The sequence below is a fragment of the Protopterus annectens genome, chromosome 3.part0, assembly GCF_019279795.1.
Source record: "Protopterus annectens isolate FY-2018-M chromosome 3.part0, PAN1.0, whole genome shotgun sequence".
Taxonomy (NCBI): Eukaryota; Metazoa; Chordata; order Ceratodontiformes; family Protopteridae; genus Protopterus; species Protopterus annectens.
Window position 1 is genome coordinate 1,277,158,689 of NC_056731.1, and position 20,870 is coordinate 1,277,179,558.

Consider the following 20,870-nt stretch of genomic DNA (forward strand, 5'->3'; position numbering starts at 1 on the left):
GCTATGGCCTAAAGTTAAATGCCAAGAAATGCATAGTCATACCCTTCGGGAAAAACAAGGTTACCCCTAGCTACCATATAGGTGGCAATCCACTGAGCACAGAAGTCATCAGGGATCTGGGGACCCAGGTTGACAGTAGCCTTTCGTTTGACACTCATGTTGCTAAAGTAGTTAGGAAAACCTTCTACATTGCCCACCTGATCATGAAGGGATTCACATCTAGATCAAGGGAGGTCATCGTCCCCCTGTACTCACTCATTAGACCTATGATTGAGTACAATGCCCCATTCGGAATGTATCTGACCCGACACCTGCAGCAGCTGGATATGTCTTATGCTGCCCGACTGAAAGAACTCCAGCTCTATTCAGTCTCATACCGCTTGCTCAGAGGTGACCTGTGCCTGACATATAAGGCCATGTCAAAATCTGATTTGATGAATATGCTTCACCTCAAAAAATCTAGATCCCTCAGAACCACAAGGGTGGGAGACTTAAACCTTGACACGGTTATTAATAGAACGTGCTGGAGGGACAGATTCATCACCCAGAGACTCCCTATGCTGTGGAACAAAATCCCGGTACATGTGAGGCAGAGCACCTCGCTGGCCTTGTTCAAGAGGAATCTTGACCAATGGATGGGAGATTGCAGATATACCCCAGGGATTACTTCAGTGTCACTGCTTGACAGAGGCACAGCAAAATAATAGGCAAAGTTTTATTCAAACTAAAGGGGTGGCGAAAGCCAAATAACTATGGGCTAGGCTTATAAATGCCCTTGGGCAGATAGCCTAGTATGAACCTATGAACCTATAACAGCTCACGGGTACATTCTGGAAATACTGTCAAAGAAAAAGAACCCCCCTCCACAGGAAGTGTCAGATACTGTGCTCTCCTCAGAGAAATCTGTGGAGAAATCCTGCATCGGTCCCTTCATTTTCCTGTCCAGATTCAGGATCTTGGATCTCTCTGTGAAAGGGGGCATCTTTTTCCAGAAACCACCTTATGAGAAGGGTCAATAGCCTGAATTAGACCCTGTGCGAGATCTAGTGAACTACTGTGTAGAGAAATTTGAGCAGGAGAAGATATACGTTTAATTTTCCATTTGTTTTTGACAGGAAAACAGGGTCAATAGGACTGTTAATGGTGGTAGTAGCAGCAGCAGCAGCTTCTCCAGGGATCAGCACAACATTCTGACTAAACAGGGAAATCTTCCATGCTCCTTCTCCCAAGGTTGATAAGACTGGCTCTCTCTTGCCCATTGAGGGAACCCAACAGCCACACAGGATGTGTCTAACCCCTGATCCATAGTGTCTGTGATGGCTATACCAGTGGGATCCAGATTTAAAGAGTTGTCGTCCGAATAACCAGCTTTGGCCACAGTAGTGTCACCCAAATCTGGCTGAGGCAGATTGCTAGCCTGTTGCAAAAGCTGCTTTTTTCTTTCTGTGGCTGGAGGAAGGACAGACCTACAGATTACTAGGATTGTAAGGGTCCTAGAGCCATTAGCCTAATAACCTCTTATGATCATATATTAGCAAAGAGTTTATCCCCAAAAAAGAAACCTCAGTCAGCACCTGTCAATGAGGGGCACAACTGGAACCCCTGGGACAAATTTGTGGGTTCTGATTTTCTAGTAGCAGACTTTTTGTGCCTCCATTAGTTCCTGCTGCACACCCTCAGTAACAGGTGCCTGAAATGAATTAAGATAATTCAGTCAGCTGACGTTTACTGCGGGCAGGGTATATCAAAACACCCAGTTCCTGTGAGAGGAGATTTAGCCTGTGAAGAAGCTTGTGGTTACTGCCCCTAGCCATTTCCAAATAGAAGACAGAACCACTGCTGCCTGGACCAGAAGGGAGTCACCACATTGATCTTGGGGGATTCTTTATCTTCAGAAGTATCCTGGATATCAGTGGGCAAATACAAGAACATTCCTCTCTAAGGAAAAGAAAAGGCATCCATGTTCCAGTCCTTCTTACATGGAGTCACCGAATTTTGACAGTTGACTGCTCAGAAAGGAGGCAAACAGGTCTACTTGAGGAACTCCCCACAAATGGATCAAATCTTGGAAGGCCAGTGATCTAGTTTCCATTCGTGAGGGTCTGCTCTGGTCCAGCTCTGACGGAATGTAGGATGTCTGCAATATGAGATTGTGTAGTGAAGCTACATCCCTAGTTAACATGACTAGTCTGTAACCACTTAGAGGTTCCAGGGACCAAAGATGGTGGAGTACCTTGATCAGGGCAAGCATCTTCTTATTAATGTGCCTGCATCCGTCCTTGGTGTCCCCCACCCCAGACACTTTTATACATCCTGAAACTGCTACCCAAGCAAAATCAGACGATGAGCAGGTTGAGACTTGGGTTTAAAGATATCTTGTCTCCGCCAAATTACCTTTCTTCTGACAAACCAAGCACTGGGATTTTAAAACATAAAAGGGCTCCGGTGCTGGGATCATAGAGATTTCAGACACCACTGTATCTTTCTCATGTGGAGTCCTGCCAGGGGTATCATAAGAGTCATAAATGCCATAAGACCCAAAATCTTGTGGTATTCCATCACAGTGACTGAAGTCAGAGGGGAAAACCTAGAAAAATAGATATATAAATTTTTTTTTTCTTCTGGAAATAAATCTCTTGGAATTGAGATGTCTAGTTGACATCCCAAGAATATAATCTTGTGTGAGGGAGTCTTTTAAACGTTCTCTTGGAATCCCAGCTTGTGTAAGAGATCTCTCACCAAAGAGAGAAATTCCTGACACTTTGGAAAACACTCTGCAAAGATAAATAACTCATCTAAATATGGAAAAATGTGGATACCCTGTAGCCAGATACTTTGTGAACACTCTTGGTGCAGTGGCCAGTCCAAGTGTTAAAATGAATTTAAAATCAGATCAAGAAATGAAAACACTTTTTTCTGTGTAATGGAACTATTTTGAATTTGGGCACAATCACAAACAAGTTTTATGAAAGTAGGACCCAGAACTGGTCTCCACACATTAGGAACATCCTTGAATAAAACCAGCCTGGGAAGGAAGAACCAGTACTATCACTCCTTGGGAAAGCACTGATGAAGAACCAATGGAAACTAGAGATTCTGATCTGGACAATGAAGAATGACCTCATGGAAAGGAATAATTTCCTCTCCTTGCCTTCTGTAACCCTGATGAAAGTTTGACTTTTCAGAACTCATTTGTTGGGAGCAATACATGTCTTCTCATGTTCTAGATTCAATTAAAACTCAACCAGTGCATGTCTTTAATTTAGGAATCCCCTAAACATTTCTCCTTGTCTATACTCTATCAATCCCTGATATGTATGGCCATCATTAGCCTGTAATCCAAATGTTTTATTGGCCCCTTCCCATTCTATTACCTTTCTCTCTCTATTTCCAATATCTTGATTCCTTTGCTAGCTTCCTCCAGTAAATCCCAGCTACTTCATCTATTCTCTGTAGATTTTCTATTTCTTTCTGACAGGAAAAAATTGTGCCAGCAATGTTACTAATAGTGACAGCAGCTTCCCCAGGGATGGGAACAGTATTCTTACACAAGGAAACGTTCCCTGTTCTCTCTCCCAAGACCAACAGTGGCTCTCCCTTTCCCACTGAGTGGAACCCAACTGCCACAGAGGATGTGGCTAACCCCCAGTCCATAGTAGCTGTAGTTGCTATACCAGAGGGAGCCAGGATGAAGGATGAGGAACAAATGGCCACAGCAAACTGCTAGTCTGCTGTGGTGGCATGTGCTATTTGCTTATTTTTTTTTTTCTTTTTGTGGCTAAAAGGACTGACTATTGGACTAATAGTATATTCCATGTTCAAGCCAAAAATTGTGCCTCTTCCTGAGGAAGACGTGTAGTAAACGCCAGTAAACACTATCCATCTACAAGTGTTACTTTTCTGACAGAAAAACACAGTAAAAAGCACTTAAGATCATGCCAGCCCCACAAAAGTAAAATAAACAATTTCTCCACAGAAAAATATGTTTTCAGTTATTTTATAGCACTTTTTTAAACCAAAGAGAAAAACTCTGTTTTAAAAGTACATTATAATCTTGCAATAGGCCATTAAAATGCAACACTCCTGGCTTTAGAATAACTTTCCTGGAGGAAAAATGACAAAACAGCAACAAAAATAAAAATGGAAGTTTTACCCCCAAGGGCATTTATTTACTCAGCAAAGGAACAGCACAAGCAAACTGTTGTTCCTTGAATGCCTCGGAGGGAAGTACTCTTCAGCAGCAGTACAGCCCTCAAGGGCTTCATGCCCAAACTTCAGTCAGCTCAGCTCAAGCTGCCCCAGAGTTTGGGAGCATGAAAACTGCCCTGAAGCTTTGGAAGCTAACCAGCTATCACATCCTTAGCAGGATTTAACCCATATAGCCAAGACTACTGTGGCAGTTATCAATATGATGAACATGTAAGAATTCTTCCAAATTACAAGCACATTTCAGAATAAATTTCCTCATATAGCCCTGATAATGAAAGGATAATGTAGAAGCAAACAGTCTTTTACTTTGCTTGCTTAAACAACTTGCCGTCCTTATCAAAGTGTACTATTTAAAGGAAAGCATTTTTTTGTTAGCTGTTGCTCCTGGAGTTACTGCATTAGGGTCAGCTGACATTTGAGAATAAAGGCATTTATAATCTGAAGACACAGTATAATTCTTATCAACTTTGTTTGGAACTGCAGCCAATGAGTCAGGAGCCTTTCAGACAGGTTTAAGAGTCTTCTAGAACTGGCAAAATAGGAGGAATAGGTGCAGAAGTTCATCCTCAAATATATCATAAAATCTGCTAAATTCCATGAGTGCCCATTTGCTCCCAAGCAAAAACATCCCTGGGTCTAACAGTTTCTGCAAAGGTAAAAAAAACTTGTCTAGGAGTAACTTTCAGGTTCCCTATCTGAAGTGTCAGTTCTGTGCCATGGATTCCTAAGAAGACTCACTCCTGTCTGTCAGAATCCTCATCATCTGAAAACACTTACTCTTCTCTGGCAACACCTGCACTAGAACTGTGAAAAGGCAAACAGCTCCCAGAATTGACTGACTGCAAAACTCTCTTAGCCAGAGATAGGACATCTGGCTTGTATACAGAAGCAACCTGATCTGCTGCCATGTAATTTCATTTTTGCTTCTCTCTTCTAGGAATATCCCTGCTGAAACAGTGCCTATCCTTGTATACTTGACAAGAGGTAGCTTTCCATGGATGACGCCTGTACCTAAAGTGTTTGGTTCTCCCATCTAACCCTCCGCCCATAATGGCCATTACAGTTACACGAGACAAGGCAATAGGCAAGTGGTCTGGGGAACAATCTCTGGTCAAGCTTGAGTCACTAACAATTGGCTGAAGCAATAAATTTAACTTTTTTCTTTTTAGATAGCAGGACCAAGAATATTACCTATGCTGTTTCCAGAGGAGAAACCCTATTACCAGTACATTACACTCAGTGGGAGAAGGAAGTATTCACTATTATGCACATCTCCCTTCCGCAAAGGCAAAAAAGAAAAGCCCCTATGCTACTAAACACATGCAGTACACTGAAAAATCATGTTACTAGAAAACAGAATGTCACAACATATATATATATATATTTTTTTTTTACGTGTGAAGCTAGACTAGAAAAGAAATACCACAAATATTCAATTAAAAAAAGTTAGGAGAGGAAGGGGTTCCTAATGGGGTATTATCTGCTAGGCAAAAAGCTTTTGACCAACTCCAATTCCTTTGAAGCCAGAGAAATATTTCATCTCAAGGCAGCAGGGCAACACTGTCCATTTACCTTTCTCCAATTGCTGATGCACTTCCCTCCAAAAGGGTGCAGCTTTTCAGCAGCCAGAGTGAGTCAGAGCTTTGGCAAACAGGTTGGATACTGTGTCTTTGGTAGGGCACTACCCATAGGCTACTGCAGCAGTGAGAATAAAGAACATCTAGTCAACATTTCATCCTCAATCCCAATTCCCCAAAGGTACAAGTTCTAAACCATATTTCCTATTCATTCACTTCAGTCTGTCGCAGACTGCAGCATATCCAGGTGATGTTTTCACCTTTGCAGTGTTTTGCCCCTGCCCCTCCCCCCCCCCCCATGCTGTACAATAGTGTAGTTAGAAACTACTAAGTACAGAATGGAGGAAGAAATTACCACATGGGCAGTGCAGCCCCCTTGAAATAAAAGATGGAATATGTATACAGTATGTAGTTTCTGTGCCAATATTTTAGATCCTTCTGGATTTATGGCTCTATTTTTCAGAGGTCTGGAGAAAAGAGCTTATAGTACATACCTCAACAACCATTGCACTTCTGCCCTCTCACTCTCTCCTCTTAGAAATTCCAGAGGTAACAAGAGTTGGAGAAGATAAGCATAACAATTGGAGGAGATGAGCATAATAATTTCACATCTAGCATACATGGTTTTACACAGACATGCTACAATCAGCTCTGCTTAATACCACTAAGGTTCTCTGTAGACATCCAAACTGCAGGAAAGTTGCTGGAATCCTGTTCTAAGTTAGCTGTTTTAGATGCCTTATAAAACTACCAAGGCTTTAAAGACTTCTAGCCTCACACACTCCTCCTCAGTCCTCCAACTTGTCGAAAATGCTCATTGGTTTATTCACTCCAAACAGTCCCAAGTTCTTCTGAACTACATCCCTGCATTAATAAAACCAAAGCTGTTTTTTTAACCCGCAAGGATCCTGAGAGAGAAAGAGCAGTGATCCTACTACATCTAAAGCACAAAACCTATTTAGTTGTTTTGCTCGTAACATAAGTGGTTAGCTCCACCAAATTAGTTGGATGGTACACTAATAGTAAAGCTCAGAATTTCATAAGCATGCAAGTACGATTAAACCAAATTCATCCCAAACCAAAACCTTTACCTTTCTTGACTCTTGTACCTCTTTCCAATCCTCATCTGTTCTGACAACATACTCATTAATACAGTCAATATATTCATGAATATATAAGCAAAATTACAAAAAGACTGCAATATTTTCAGCAGGTCACCATGCTACACTGTTCCTTGCAATGACAAAGAAATAAACACCCATAATTCAAATAAAACAACCATCAACTACAAATTACCCCAACTGCCCCTCACCTGCTTGTACTTTAACAATACAAACCATATTGTGACCCCAAGTCAGCTCACAGGACTCTCATATCAATATCTAAATACAGGACTAGACTATTCTTGATTCTCTCGCCATGTTGGCAAACTTGGAAGAAATGTGCCCTATTGCAAGTGTGCATTCCAACCTGAGTGTTCACAATCTCATTGGACGACATTTTTCTTACTAACTGGGCATGTATTGGACAACATTTTTCTTACTAACTGGGCATGTCTTTGTGCAGTCATACGAAAAATTCTGTGCTGCAGACGCACTTGTTTAAACTACATACCTTTTATCCCATAAGATAATTACCGTCTAAGCTGTTATCAGTTTAGATTTTTTTCTATACATGATACTTTCTGCTGTTCAGTACATCCATGTACTTCATATTTTCATAGTTACCACATCTTTAAGCATGTGCAGCAAAATAAACTTCATTAATGCTTTTTCTTAATCTTCAGTCTGTTTATTACATTGTACTGTTCTTTTTCATTTGTTCATTTTCAGAATAGCCAGTTAGTCCAACTTAGTGTAGCGACAGAGCCACAGTATATGCGCTCATTGAATGCAAGGCAGAGAAAGAATTCCTGAACTGGACACCATCAAAGCCCACACATGCATGCACACTTACAATATGAAATGTGTGAGGAAACTGAACATCTGTTGAAAACCCATATGGATGCACAAACTCTACATAAAAAAGGAACTAGCTGAGAGGCAAACTGGACAACAAAGCACTGTGAAGAAGCAATATGTTGCAACACTGCATTTTTGTTATTTTTAATGTGCACTGACTCATCCATTAAATAACTGTACTCTATATCTACTATAAAGTGCAGAGAGTTTTTCAACATGGAAAAAATGAAAATGGGCACTGCCTACTTGGACATTCTCACTCCTGTAGGGCAAAAATATTTAAGTTTTCTTTAATGGTTGCATAAAATAATTATTCTGTATCTGAAAAAAAGTTAAATGCATGCTACAAGAATAAACATTCTGGCAAAAAAAAGTGAAGTTCAGCCCTTTACATTGGCTCTGGGTATGGTTTGTCCTGCAAAATCTCACTTCTCTACAAAATGTGTCCCACTTTGATCATTTGAAAAGGTGGCAACCCTAAGGAGATATTATGTACAGAAAACTAGTCTACACCAAACACTGTTCCAAAGTGCCAGGCAAAAACAATGAAAAAGAGAATCAATCCATCCACAACCCCTTTTCCCACTTTTCACTTTGGGTCAGAATGTCACAAAAACAATGACAACCATCTAGAACTAAGGTTTACACCACTGGGTGGCTAGCCTTGCTACTGTATTTCATCCACACCACCCACTCATATATACACACACACCTATTGCCAATTTAGAGTGTCCAATCTACCTTCTGCATTGTCTTTGGAATGTGGGAGGAGAGAGAGAGAGAGAGAGAGAGAGAGAGAGAGAGAGAGAGAGAGAGAGAGAGAGAGAGAGAATGCTTTCTTGTAACATGTTTCTGTACAGTAAGAAATAAAGGCCAATAGTCATAAGGCACTACTGAACTCTGGGCACAACCATTGAATGAGTAACATGCAGTGCAGAGTTTACTAAGCAGGCACAGGATCAAGAAATAAAACAAGTGCAACAGAATGATGACATATGGGAAGCAATGATTAAGTTACTGTGACGATGCTGACTTTCCTTTAAATCGTTCTAGTCCTGTAACAAAGAATGCAACCCAGTGTGCCCCTGAGAACAGATTACATATTTATTCCTCTCCAAATTGCAGCCGTTTCTCACACACACACAGTATCTGGATCTATGCTAACATTACAATTTAGAATGTAAACATATGCAAAGTGATTAAGATTATGTGAATGACCAGCTTTCATTACCATTACAGCAACAAATAATTTTACTTAATTTTGCCCTTCACCTCATGATTAAAATCTTAACGTCAGCTAATTTCATCAACATAGTACTATGTAACCTATTTCTTTCTCATCCTGCAGACCATCCTTATGTCCGCAGAATAGAATCCAGGTGGACATTGAATCTTTTAATCACAACAGTGGCCTCTAGTGTTCAACACAAGGCTGCTCACTTCAGTTCTAAAACAGTACCTACTACAGTCAACTGTACATTTTGCACCAGTGACTCTTGTACAACAAGATGCAGCTCTCATACTGTACCCAATCAAAATGGAATAAATTACACAAATCCTAATAAGCTTCCCCATCACCAAATGCATTTCCAAATCAAATCCAGGACCATACCTCTCAATCTCGGAGCCCCAAGACATCTGGAAAAGCCTGCCATAATGGGGTACATAAGCCAAAAATTGGGACAGATTTTAAGTATTGTTCTTATAATCTTAGAAAGTTGCTAGAACAACAGAGTATGTATTAAAATGGATTTTCTAAAGGATATGAAGCCTGAAACTCAACTGCACAAAATTATTTACTAATTTCATTCCTCAGATCATCCCAGTGATTTGTCAGAAAACCAAAAAATGTATGAGGAACAGACTGAAACGGAGGCAAAAATCTGGGCAGTGGAGAGGTATGCCCAGGACTCACTAAACCTTCTTAACTTGCACTTTTAAATGTGTCTAAGGACACACTGTTCAGATAAAACAACAAAAATGACAGAAACAACATTCAGGCCATTTGGGGTTGCTACCATCTTATGTACGCACTGTTAATTAAAAAAATAATCACACAAATGATTCTTGGAGTCAGCAGCATTTTGTTCTTACTGTGTACCATTTATCCTTGCCATTTCTCATTCATATTTCAGCTTTCTAAAGCATCTCCAAACCCTACTGAAACTGCCAAAATAAAAATCAATATACAGCCATTTCTGAACTGTAAACTGCTTTGGAGTGTGCAGAGATTTTTTTTATAAAAATGATTATACAGCCTACTACATCACAAGGTTGAAACCCTGCCAGTTTTTAGCAAAAAAAAAAAAAATATATATATATATATATATATATATATATATATATATATATATATATATATATATCATCTCGTTATGAGAATATGCATGTTAACTTTTCATCAAGATAATCCTATTAGGTATTCAGTTGGCCTTGTCAAAGGACTGCCTACTTAAAAAAAAAAAAAAAAAAAGTTAGTTCATATTTAATTTGCCAGTGCTATCCAAGCATGTTGGATGCCCAGAGGCCATTTTCAAATAAGCATATATATGTATCTGCCAACTTTGCTGATTAAAAACAGAAGTCAAACAGTCTTAAAGGCAACGTATCCAGATGTGCATCTGCTAGGAGGAAAGAAAGTTAACATTAGAAGTAGCAGAACACGCACAGGCTGACACTGTATCAAGCTGCTTCAGCAAACCAAGAAAATAATAATGTTAAGTCTTGAACCTTACCAAAAGCTTATTGCTAAATACGGAACAATAAACCAAAACGCGTGTATGGCCCTGAAGTGCAAACATAAAGCTTTCAGACACATTCTACCACCTATGGCTACATAAATGCGGAATAACAACTCTGCTAATACTTTACATTTACTCGCCCAAGTCAAATACTAAAGGGTACTAAACACAGGGAGACGACCAAACCCACAACATTAAATAGGGAAGCGAATTGGGCGGAATCATATATGGACACAATACGGTTCAATGAATCTGTGAAATGATTTTAACTCAAAAAAGAGTAGCAAGTGAGACAACACAGCAAAGGTAGGAAGGTAAGTAGGTGTGTGCGTACTCCCTCACCCTCAAATGTCCAGATCGAAGTATTCCATTACTGCTACCCCGTCCCCTCCACACACACACACAGTTTAACACGGGGCTCTAAACAAATGGTTACTACACACAGTACAATTTTTGGTAAAAACAAAAGTACAGTGCAAACATTTTATAAATCTGAGTTTCTACTAAAAGTTAGCTTTAAAACATTCAAGGAAGCAGAGTGAAATACAGCTCTATAAGCTAACCAACAAAACACAGTCAATGAAAACTGAGTAGTAAACCAAAGAGAAAAGCAAAAGGGCACGTAAGGTTAGGCCTTTTACTATAACTGATTATGCTGCCTCCAGAATGACGCTTTGAGAAACCAGAATCTACTGTCTCTTTAAATATTAAAGCAAGGAAATGATTCAGTCCTTCAGCAGCTTGCAGTACTGAAGTTATGTACTGCTACCACGGCGACTGGCATTTGAGACTCTTCTTCAACCTGAAATACGGTTCCTTTAAAATAATGTTGGTGGTTTTGCGAAGAAGAGGAGAGTCCAATTACAATGATACACAGTACACACAATAAGGTGATTCATTACAGTAGTATACTGACGTGAGTGAAAAAGATACCTCCTGTTTAACAAAATAAAAAAAAATCACCTCGGGCAAATTACACCACAATGGCGTCTTTCATAAGCAGATTTGGGGCATTCTACAACAAAAAGAAACAGCGACGTCGTGAAAAGCACACTCAAAAATATGCCTTTCAAACAGTGTGATACCGAGTCGACGAACGAATTAATGGGCATTTGGAACTGTTCGGTACCCTTTCCTGGTACACCATAAATACGATGGGAGTGCTGGGTGATGTACGCAGTCGTCAAGGGTTCCGTTGGCTTTCGGTGCGTAGACTACTGCAACCGAAGACAGTCTGCTCCGGGCGCCACGCTCGCGCAGCAGGCAGCCAGAGACAACAACATAAGGGAGGTGTGGGGTTAACTAGTCATCTTCTACTCTTGTTTACAGATACTACAGCATTTCTTCATTAAGTACCAATTCTTTTGTCTTCTTTTTCTGATGGAGAAGTTAACGAGATTTTTTTCTCGTTACCACTGTGGTAGCGCTCCTCTCGCTGGCACATGCGTAAATGCAGTTGCGCCTACAGTCTCACCATAACCGTCCTTAGCAAATAAAAACAAACTGAATCGTGTACACCTTACCTGAAACATTGAACATGAAGTGTATTTTTCAAATCCCCCTTTCCCCTCCGATTTCTCCAAGCGATGTGCTCTCCTCGCTATACCAGAGAGAAATGCAATAGCTTGGCTAAGGTAGACAGAACAAAATACAGGGAATAGTTGCTTCAGGGCTTTGAAACCCCTCAAGGCAAGGATCAGGATACAATTAGCTCATGCCTGAACCTCCAGTCTAAATCAATCTGTAAAATAAAGTTAAATTAAATTAACAGATCACACGGGCATCAAATTGATTGCCTAAGAACATTTATTTTTTTAAACAATGTGGCAGTTTTTATGAGCAAACCCCTAGTTACAGCTTCCAACTTCCTTGTTTCTCCCCCTCTCTCACAGAAAAGCTGATTGTAATCGTTATGATTAGTTTTGATGTAACGTTTCCTAGGGCGATTTCTGCAAATGGATGGAGTGTTTCTTTGCCAGAAGAAGGAAAGGCAGCAGATGATGATAATTACAAGGATTGTTGGCTGTTTTATTGCATTTTATAAATATATCAGTTTCTCCAACGCTTTCTCAAGACTGCCAGTCACTGCCATTCCTCTGAAGTCCCGCAACTTGTTGATTAGCATCAGTCATCTCATTGATAAGGTGATAATTTGATAAAGGGGCGACTCATTTTCTATTTCCTTGACTATGTTAGTTCCAGAGTGTTGTATACATACACACAAATCTGCATTTATATTAATTTTCTGTGTATCTATGGACACACATGCAGTGTACAAAATACAAATGTATTTATGTACATATTTATAATAAGGAACGGGTTTTGCCCCCAGTCAAGGCTGAATCACTGCCAAAGGGTAGTACATACAGTTTCAAATGTCAAATGTTCAAATAGGGTTTCTGCAAGGCCTTAAAAAACTACTGCATTGTGTTAACCATGGAAAAACACAGAAAGTATTACTTTTTGCTGATATAGTATTGTAGCGCATATTATAAAAATAAAAAAAAAATAAGTGATTCCAGTATTTTATATAAATTAATGTTTAACTCTCACGAACCAATAAAATTGTTTAATCGATTATGCTGATATTGATCTTTTGCTGTAGTTCACTAATATGCTAAGTCATCCTTTGTGGTATGTAACAGATATGCATCAGAAAAAGCTTTTTTATTCATGTGAAGAGTACACAGTATTTTCTTACTTTATCATTAAAAATACCTGGTGAGGCAGAAAATTTACACCAGGAATGGATTAAAACTGTGTGTGTGATTTTGGAAAAGGCAAGCTGGATTTTCTGATGGGCCTTATCAGTTTTATGAACCGTGTTATTCCATGTTAAAAATAAAACAACCTTTTCTCCTGTAGTGCTAAAATGAGATTGTTTTTATGCTGTGAGAAGGCATGTTCACTGGGGCAGTTTTAATAACATGGAAGACAAAACTAGGAATGCAAGGGAAACAGTACAGCAGAGTAATTGCCTAGTGCCATTACCGCATAGGACTGGGAATATCCTCAGGATCATAGGACTGGTTGCTCAGGGCAGAACACTTAATGCCATTATCTATTTAGGGATAATATTCCTCAGTGTAAAAGGGATCATAACAGTACAAAAAGAGCTTGATAAACTGTGGAGGGTTTAAGACAAACAGCAGAAGAGGTAACATTCTCAAAAGTGCTGTTCTGTTTGTAACATCAGTAATGGTAGGATGTTTGACATCAGGGTATTCAACAAAGGACTTACCAACTGGTTCAAATCTGAGGGCTTTGGCCTCATTAGGGACTGAGGGGTTATTTAGGATGCAACTCTGTATTAGAAAGGTGACCTTCCTCAGATGGAAATTGATGTCCTTATTGATTGATTTATTGGCTATCAAACATTTAAAATAATTTTATGAGACTTAAGATTGTAGCTGGGAAATCCGTTTTTTTACACTAAAACATCAGAGTAGTTATTGAAGAAACACTGGTAAATGGATAAAGTGTAAGAGAATATCAATATTAAGCAGGACAGAGAACTTCAGTATGGTTGCATACTGAACAAGTTGATAAGAGCTCCCCCAGTGTGAACATTGAAACTCTGAAAAAAGTCTGCAATTTATCAATTTGGGTAAAATTTAGTTATTGGTTAGTAATTACATAGCATGGATGCCAGTAGAGAAGACATTTGGAGAAAGTAACACAAAATCAGCCAGAAAAAGGGGAGGTAAAACCATTCCTGGAAAATATCTTACAGCTGTTAAGCATAAATCAATTCATTTCAGCTATGATACTGAAGGGAGATAGCTTCCAGTAATTTAGAAGAAAAAATAAATTAAATGAACACAGAGGTGTTTATGTATTCTTTCAGTGTTTCACTTATGTTAAAGCTAAATCACAAAAGTACGGAAAAATAGAAAAAGCTTCAACTAGCTCTTCAGATGAGCTGATAAAACTGCAACAGTCATAGGCTGAAATGGAAGCAGTGGCTCAGCATAAAGCTTCTCAAGGTGGAGTTAGAATACAGAACACACTGAGAAAATCTGAGATTTTCTGGTGTAGCAGAGAAACTGAAAGACACTGACAACATTTATTTTATGAAAGTATAGGCAATCAACTAGACGGGTGTTTCACATCAGTTTTTTTGAGCGGTCACATTGTGTGCATATTCCAAATCTGTCTTTGAGAATGCAGGTGAGATCTGTATTAGTAAAGATGCAATCATACTAGCAGAAAGAGTTGCTCCCAAGAAAACTGTGGATAAAGGGAAATGTTTTAGAAACTGAGGACACCAGGCTGTTTGTGGAAAATGATTATTCATTGTACACCAGACATGAGAGAAAAAAGTTTATCCCAGCAATCAGGAAATGTGTGAGATTCAAACTGCTGTATCCAGTTTTCTTTAGAATATTTTTTGCTGGAGGATCAAAGACATTTTTGGATGTATACGAGGCTAAGGAGAAAAAAGAAATGATAAACTAAGAAAGGGGGAGATATCAAACAGAAGGGAACACTGCTTCTCATTCTTTTGACAATAATAAAAGCCCATAGAGAGACTTTGCAAGTAAAATATTTCCATTATTCTGAAGGAAATAGTTTCAGTGACAGAGCACATCACAGGAGTTGACTGGAAGAACTGAGTACCTTAGACTTCAACCATAGACTAGTGTTAGGAGAGGGAGAAGGTCAGTGAGACCAGCAACTCTATGAAATTAGTGAATAAATGGGAAGACTATAAAGCATCATTTCCATTTGATATAGAAACAGGCATGTAAAATGTGGCTTTGCAATAAGAAGTGGCTGAGAAAGACTTTAGTTTTGTTGACTGTGTTAAACTGATGGGTGAATTGTAGAGTATATACCCCACTTTATGTCAGTAATGAGTGGAAGGACACTGAAGGGACTGAAGAAGTAACTTCAAGTAAAACACTTTTGTTCTTTCTAATATTTGCATACAATTTCATGATGTAAATTGTATATTATATTGTAAGGCAATTTTGTATAGTGTGCAGGGGTATTTTAAATGTGAGATAGGGAATCTTATCAGTGACTGTTATATAACTTAAAGATATTAAAGCAAGAAAGCACTTTTATTTAGCTGTAATGTACCCAGGCTTTACATTGCAACAGGATAAGAGATGTTGGATATAAGCAAGTTAAATAGAATATTGTGTTATTGGGTTACTGAGGTGGAGATGTAAATATTAATTGATCACACTATATGTACAACTAACATAATAATTCCCTTGATATTATATAGGTGGATATCTAGATTAATGCTTTTAATTAGTGTTATAGACAGTTTTTAAGCAAATAGGCTTAAAAACTTAAAATGATGAAAGGAATAGAAATGGTAGTTCTTTTTTGTTTTTGCAAAGTTATTGTTTATTTGTTTTTGATTAGCAAAAGCTTTCATTGAAAGACAAAAAGTGTACAGGTGCAATCAATTAATCCTTTGAGGTCTAAACAGTGTGTTACAGATGAAATTTACAAAGATTATTTTATGTATCAGCAATGTCAATAGCTGCTTTTTTCATTACCAGCTTGGAGACAAGAAGTCTGCAGAAGCAGGCAATTAACCACGAGAGATCTGAACACTGATGAGTGAATTGTAAAAGGCACAATGTAATTAACATTTAAATGCATATCAGTGAAAGATAATGACATTTAAAAGTGTAAGAAGTGAATAAGTTACACAAGTAGCTGCCTTAGTAGTTTAATACATTTTCTATAACAGTGCATAATTTAGTTTATTTTTTTAAATAGTCAGTGGTGCACTTTGTTCTTGGAGATAAAAGTTTATTTTTACTGAAAAAATGCTGTTTTTCAAATCTGAGAATGAAATAGAGTTGAGAAAATGACAGATAATTAGTGGGAACACAGGCTGTAGCATGCACTTTAGCATGTGCAACATTAATTATAGATTAGGTAGTGCCTGTAGGCACAATTGTTGATTTGGGGCAACTGTTCCTGTCTACAGGGGTAAACTTCATTTGTTGAAATTATACATAGTTTTGTCTGTTTTTTCTAAGTTAAAAGGGTATGTATGTATGGGAAGTTCTGAAAATGAATTTAGTTTTTTGATTGAGTGCTTTTATTGAAGTAAAAGCTTTGAAATGTATTACATAGATTCAAACTGAGATGAAAAAAACTACTTAAGAGATCAGCCTGCCAAACAATGTGTACATTTAAGCTAAAAGTTGGAAATATGCATTCAGAAAAATGTCATGTATAACAGGTGTGAATAATAGCTTTCTAAAATAATGGCTACTCCGTCCATGTTATCATGAAATATAAATAGTCTTATTGGGAAAGACAAAAAGCAAAGAGTATTAAATTGCAGTTTCAGTATTAAAATTGATGTCAATGGAGCAACAGGTAGTACACTCACCTTTGCTGCTGAAACATCAAAAGGCTGTTTGTTCTATTCCAAATCCAGGTGTTTGGGTTTCTGGCACTGTAGTACAGTGTTGGGGGGTGGATGCTGCACTCCTGAGTATGTTGTCCCCATATGAGACATTAAACTGAGGTTCCATCTGTTTGAGTTGATGGTAGCTCAGATGGATGTAAAAGAACCCACATCATTTATTAAAAAGAGTAAGGGAAGTTCCCCAGTGTTTTGTCCAAGTTTCCCCTAGTAGTAGAAATGCCACCTTAGGTGTCATCTGAAAAGAGGCCAGTTGCCTAGTGGGAGTATTCTGATCAACAAAGGATAAATACATAAAATTATATTAATACATATTTATTGCCGGAGATGTATATGGATAGAAATGAGCATGCAAATTTGACAAAGAAAGAATTTCAGGGTGGACATTAGACAGAATATCAGAGACAAATAAAAAGGTTGCTAGATGGATTCCTATAGTGAAAGAAGAGGAAAAAGACAATTGTAGATATGTGGCATTCAGGGGTTACTGGCATGGAGGAGGATTACACTGACAAGTACTTCTCATTCTGTCTTTCTCTCGTATGAATTGCAGCCATTTATAGCTCAACTAAACTGCTATTGTGTAGCTGAAGAGAATTTTAGGAGAAAAAAAATCAGAAGGGAATATTATTTTTAGATAGGGGCTGGAACTTGATTTGCAGTATTGAGGATGTATCGGGGGGGGGGGCTAGAAGAGAAAATATGATAAACAGGGTAGATTTCTGAAGGAATATATGTGATTGATATGGAAGATATGAATTCAATAGTAGGAGCCTAAACACAATTTACATATTATTCCACAAGGCACAATAACTGGGCTAGACTGGACAGGAATTATATTACACAGGAACATGTATATTTAATTGAGAGTTCTAAAATATGGCCAATAACTATTTCAGATCATGCAGCAATAAAAACTAAAATAAAGATGCAGGATAATGAAATAAAATGAGACACTAGCACTTTTCTACTTATCTGTTATGAGTGAGGAATTTAAGGAATGGGTAGAGGAAAAGATAGAAATGTCTTCAGAATTGATATCTAGTGAGTGGAATAAATGGAGTTTAAATACATAGTTGAAATAAAAAAGAAGAAGATTTGTGAAAAAAAGCAATAGGAATTATTTGATAGATTGACAAAGGTTATAAAGTATTGTTGAATAAGGGGAAACTCACAAAAGAAGCGGAGCAACTGAAAAGTGCTAAAGGGAAAATAAGGAAGTATTTGGATAATATGCATGAGTTTAAAAAGCCAGCTTTTAAGCAACCGTTTTTGATAACTCCAGAGAACAAAAAACTTTTAATGACTTAGACAACAAGAAGTAGCAAGGGTTACTGCCAAACTATAACACAAAAATAATCCAACACCCTATAGAGATGTTAAACATATCTCCAAATTTTTTATGAACTTGTTTATAAAGCAGAGGAATGTGAAAACAAAGAAAGGACATAAATGGAAATGTTTATGGAAGACTTAATTATGCCAAGGTTAGAGACAGATGAAGCTCAGCAACAAATACCTATGATATGAAGAGATGAGATACAATTGGTGATGTATAATCACTCAAAAAGGAAGTCTGCAAGAACGAATGGCATTCCTATGGATGCTTGGAAGTTGGAAGAGAAGAAAGTGGCAAAGATCTGTAAGGTTTTGTTTGACAATATTTTAAGTGTGGGGAAGTAATAGCATCTTGGAAGAAAGCTGTGCTGGATGTATTAACCCACAAGGGTAAAGATCTTTCAGGCATAGATTCCTACAGACCCAGTTCAATTTTGAGCCATAATTATAAAGCATTTATGTGTATACTACTAAAAAATGGCAAAGGTGTTGCCAAAAATTGATAGATAAGGATCAGTTTGTTGAGGGGAGACAAAAATTTGTCAACATTAATGGCATAATGATGGTCAAGAGAGGACTAATAAAGTACAAAAAACACAACTGTTGTTTGCCTTGGTGTAGAGAAGGCATTTCATAGACTGCCAACTGGCTCACAGATAGGCTGCAGGAAATCAAAATAGGGGAAATTACCTTCACAAAGAGACCCGTCACCAGTAGAATTCCCCAGAGTTCTGTGTTGGGACCTCTCCTGTTTGGCATCTACTTTTCTAAAGTAAAAGCTGATATCAAAGGGCACTGGCTAAGTTTGCAGATTACTACACGCTAGGAGCAGTCATTGAATCCTGAAATGACTTAGCCGTCCTGCAGGAAGGTTTGTCCCATATAAATAAGTGGTACCAAAATCTTGGATAGAAACTGAATGACAAAAATACATTATTGTATCCTTTGGAAAGTCTTGTACCTCAGGGATCTACCACATTGACAATACATCCTTAAGAGCTGAACCTGTTCGGGATTTGGTAACTTATATTGACAGTGACCTAACTTTTGACCAACATGTGTCCATTGTTGTAAGAAAGTACTTCTATATTGTACAGCTTATTAACAAAGGGATTGTGTTTAGATCTAGGGATGTTTTTGTCCACCTTTACTTAGCCCTCATTAGGCCAGCCATTGAATATAATGCCCTCCTTAAAGCTCTATACATGACACAAGCAGAAGGTTATAAATCCAAGTGGAAAGGGATGATGATAAAATGGAGGGTTCAAAAAATAAGAAGAGAGTGCAACTTTTGATGCAGGTCCTACAGGAGAATAACAACAACCATACAGAATATTATGCTATATTAAACATTTTTACCAATAGGAATGATTTCAAGGAGTATGGTAAATAGACAAGAGGGGACAGGAATTCACTCGTGAAAATTAGCAAAGGAGTCAAGGTACTGGAAGCAAATAACTTAAGAGGGAAAGATAATGAGTGGGTGAAGACCAAATAGAATTTTGGACCATAGGTTAGAGACTGCCTCCTTTACTAGGTTCTGATGATTGTAGGCAAAGAGGAAAGTATAGGGGATTGCTAAGTGAAAGACCAGGTCTGGTAGAGTTTTTAAATGAGTAGAATATAAAATGCTGTTAAAATTGGGTAATTAGAAGGTCATATAAAATATTGCATGATAACTACTATTAGCAGTCAGAGAAGGTTAATAAGATTGGAAAGAGAGAATGGAGAGACAGTATAAAAAATAAAATTGGAGGACATCTGTATTGCTTATAAATATGCAGAAATGTCCAGAAAGTTTGGCATTTTTTGGTTATAACCATTTTCATAAGGATTTTTAAACACTAAACAGACTTCAGATAATTTTTCCACAGGTTAGATAGCAAATGCTGAAGGTATGATGCGAGACAGAGAGAAAAAGAGGTAATTGAGAATATGCTTTTTTTGGAGTGTAATGAGCTAGCAGATTTAAAAAAAATCCCTACCAAGTACTTTGTCAGAAGTGTTGGTGGAGCAAATGGTTGTAACTAAGGAAATGATTCCTCTGAGCTGGAATATAAGATCTGAATTGCCTAGATATGGTAAAGCTTTACTAAGTTTAATGCTATTGCTTGCCAAAAAATGATTACTAGAAATTGAAAATCAAAATCCAAACCAACTGTAATTACAGTACTGAATATTGTAAAAGAGATAAGAGAACTGGAGATGGAATCTTTAAGAATTTGAAGGAGCAAACTATAGAAATAAATGAAATTTGTGGGGATAACACTTGCTGAATAATGTTCATGAGGAGTGATGTTTAAGGGGAAGGCAGGAATTGCACAATATATTTAATGTGTAATGCATGAAAATTAAAAATGTTTGCTTTGGTTTGTTTTCTATTATTGTATGTTCATCCTCCATCATTGTCTACAGTGTAAGAATTTATTAAAGGTTAAATAAAGTTATAGGAACACAAGGTAAAACAATATGCATTTAGACAAGGAAAGATTTAATGGGAGTAAAACATAAAAATAACATTTACATGAGGCCAAAATTGAGCAACTCAGCTGAAAATAATGGAAGAAAATTAGGATCACTGCCCATAATCTAAGAAAAGTTACCTGAAATGGTGGCTGTGACACCCCACCACTGCAGAAGC

The 20,870-nt window shown here is 37.9% G+C and overlaps 1 protein-coding gene across 1 annotated transcript in view; it reads right to left on the minus strand.

Moving 5' to 3' along the window:
- The window catches only part of KCTD1 (potassium channel tetramerization domain containing 1), a 643,332-nt gene extending 631,060 nt beyond the window's left edge, over positions 1–12,272 (minus strand). Inside the window, exon 1 of the mRNA XM_044065435.1 lies at positions 12,012–12,272. Within this exon, the coding sequence (XP_043921370.1) occupies positions 12,012–12,020 (9 nt within the window). The 5' untranslated portion in view covers positions 12,021–12,272. The remainder of the gene's footprint in view (positions 1–12,011) is intronic.
- Positions 12,273–20,870: the final 8,598 nt, after the last annotated feature.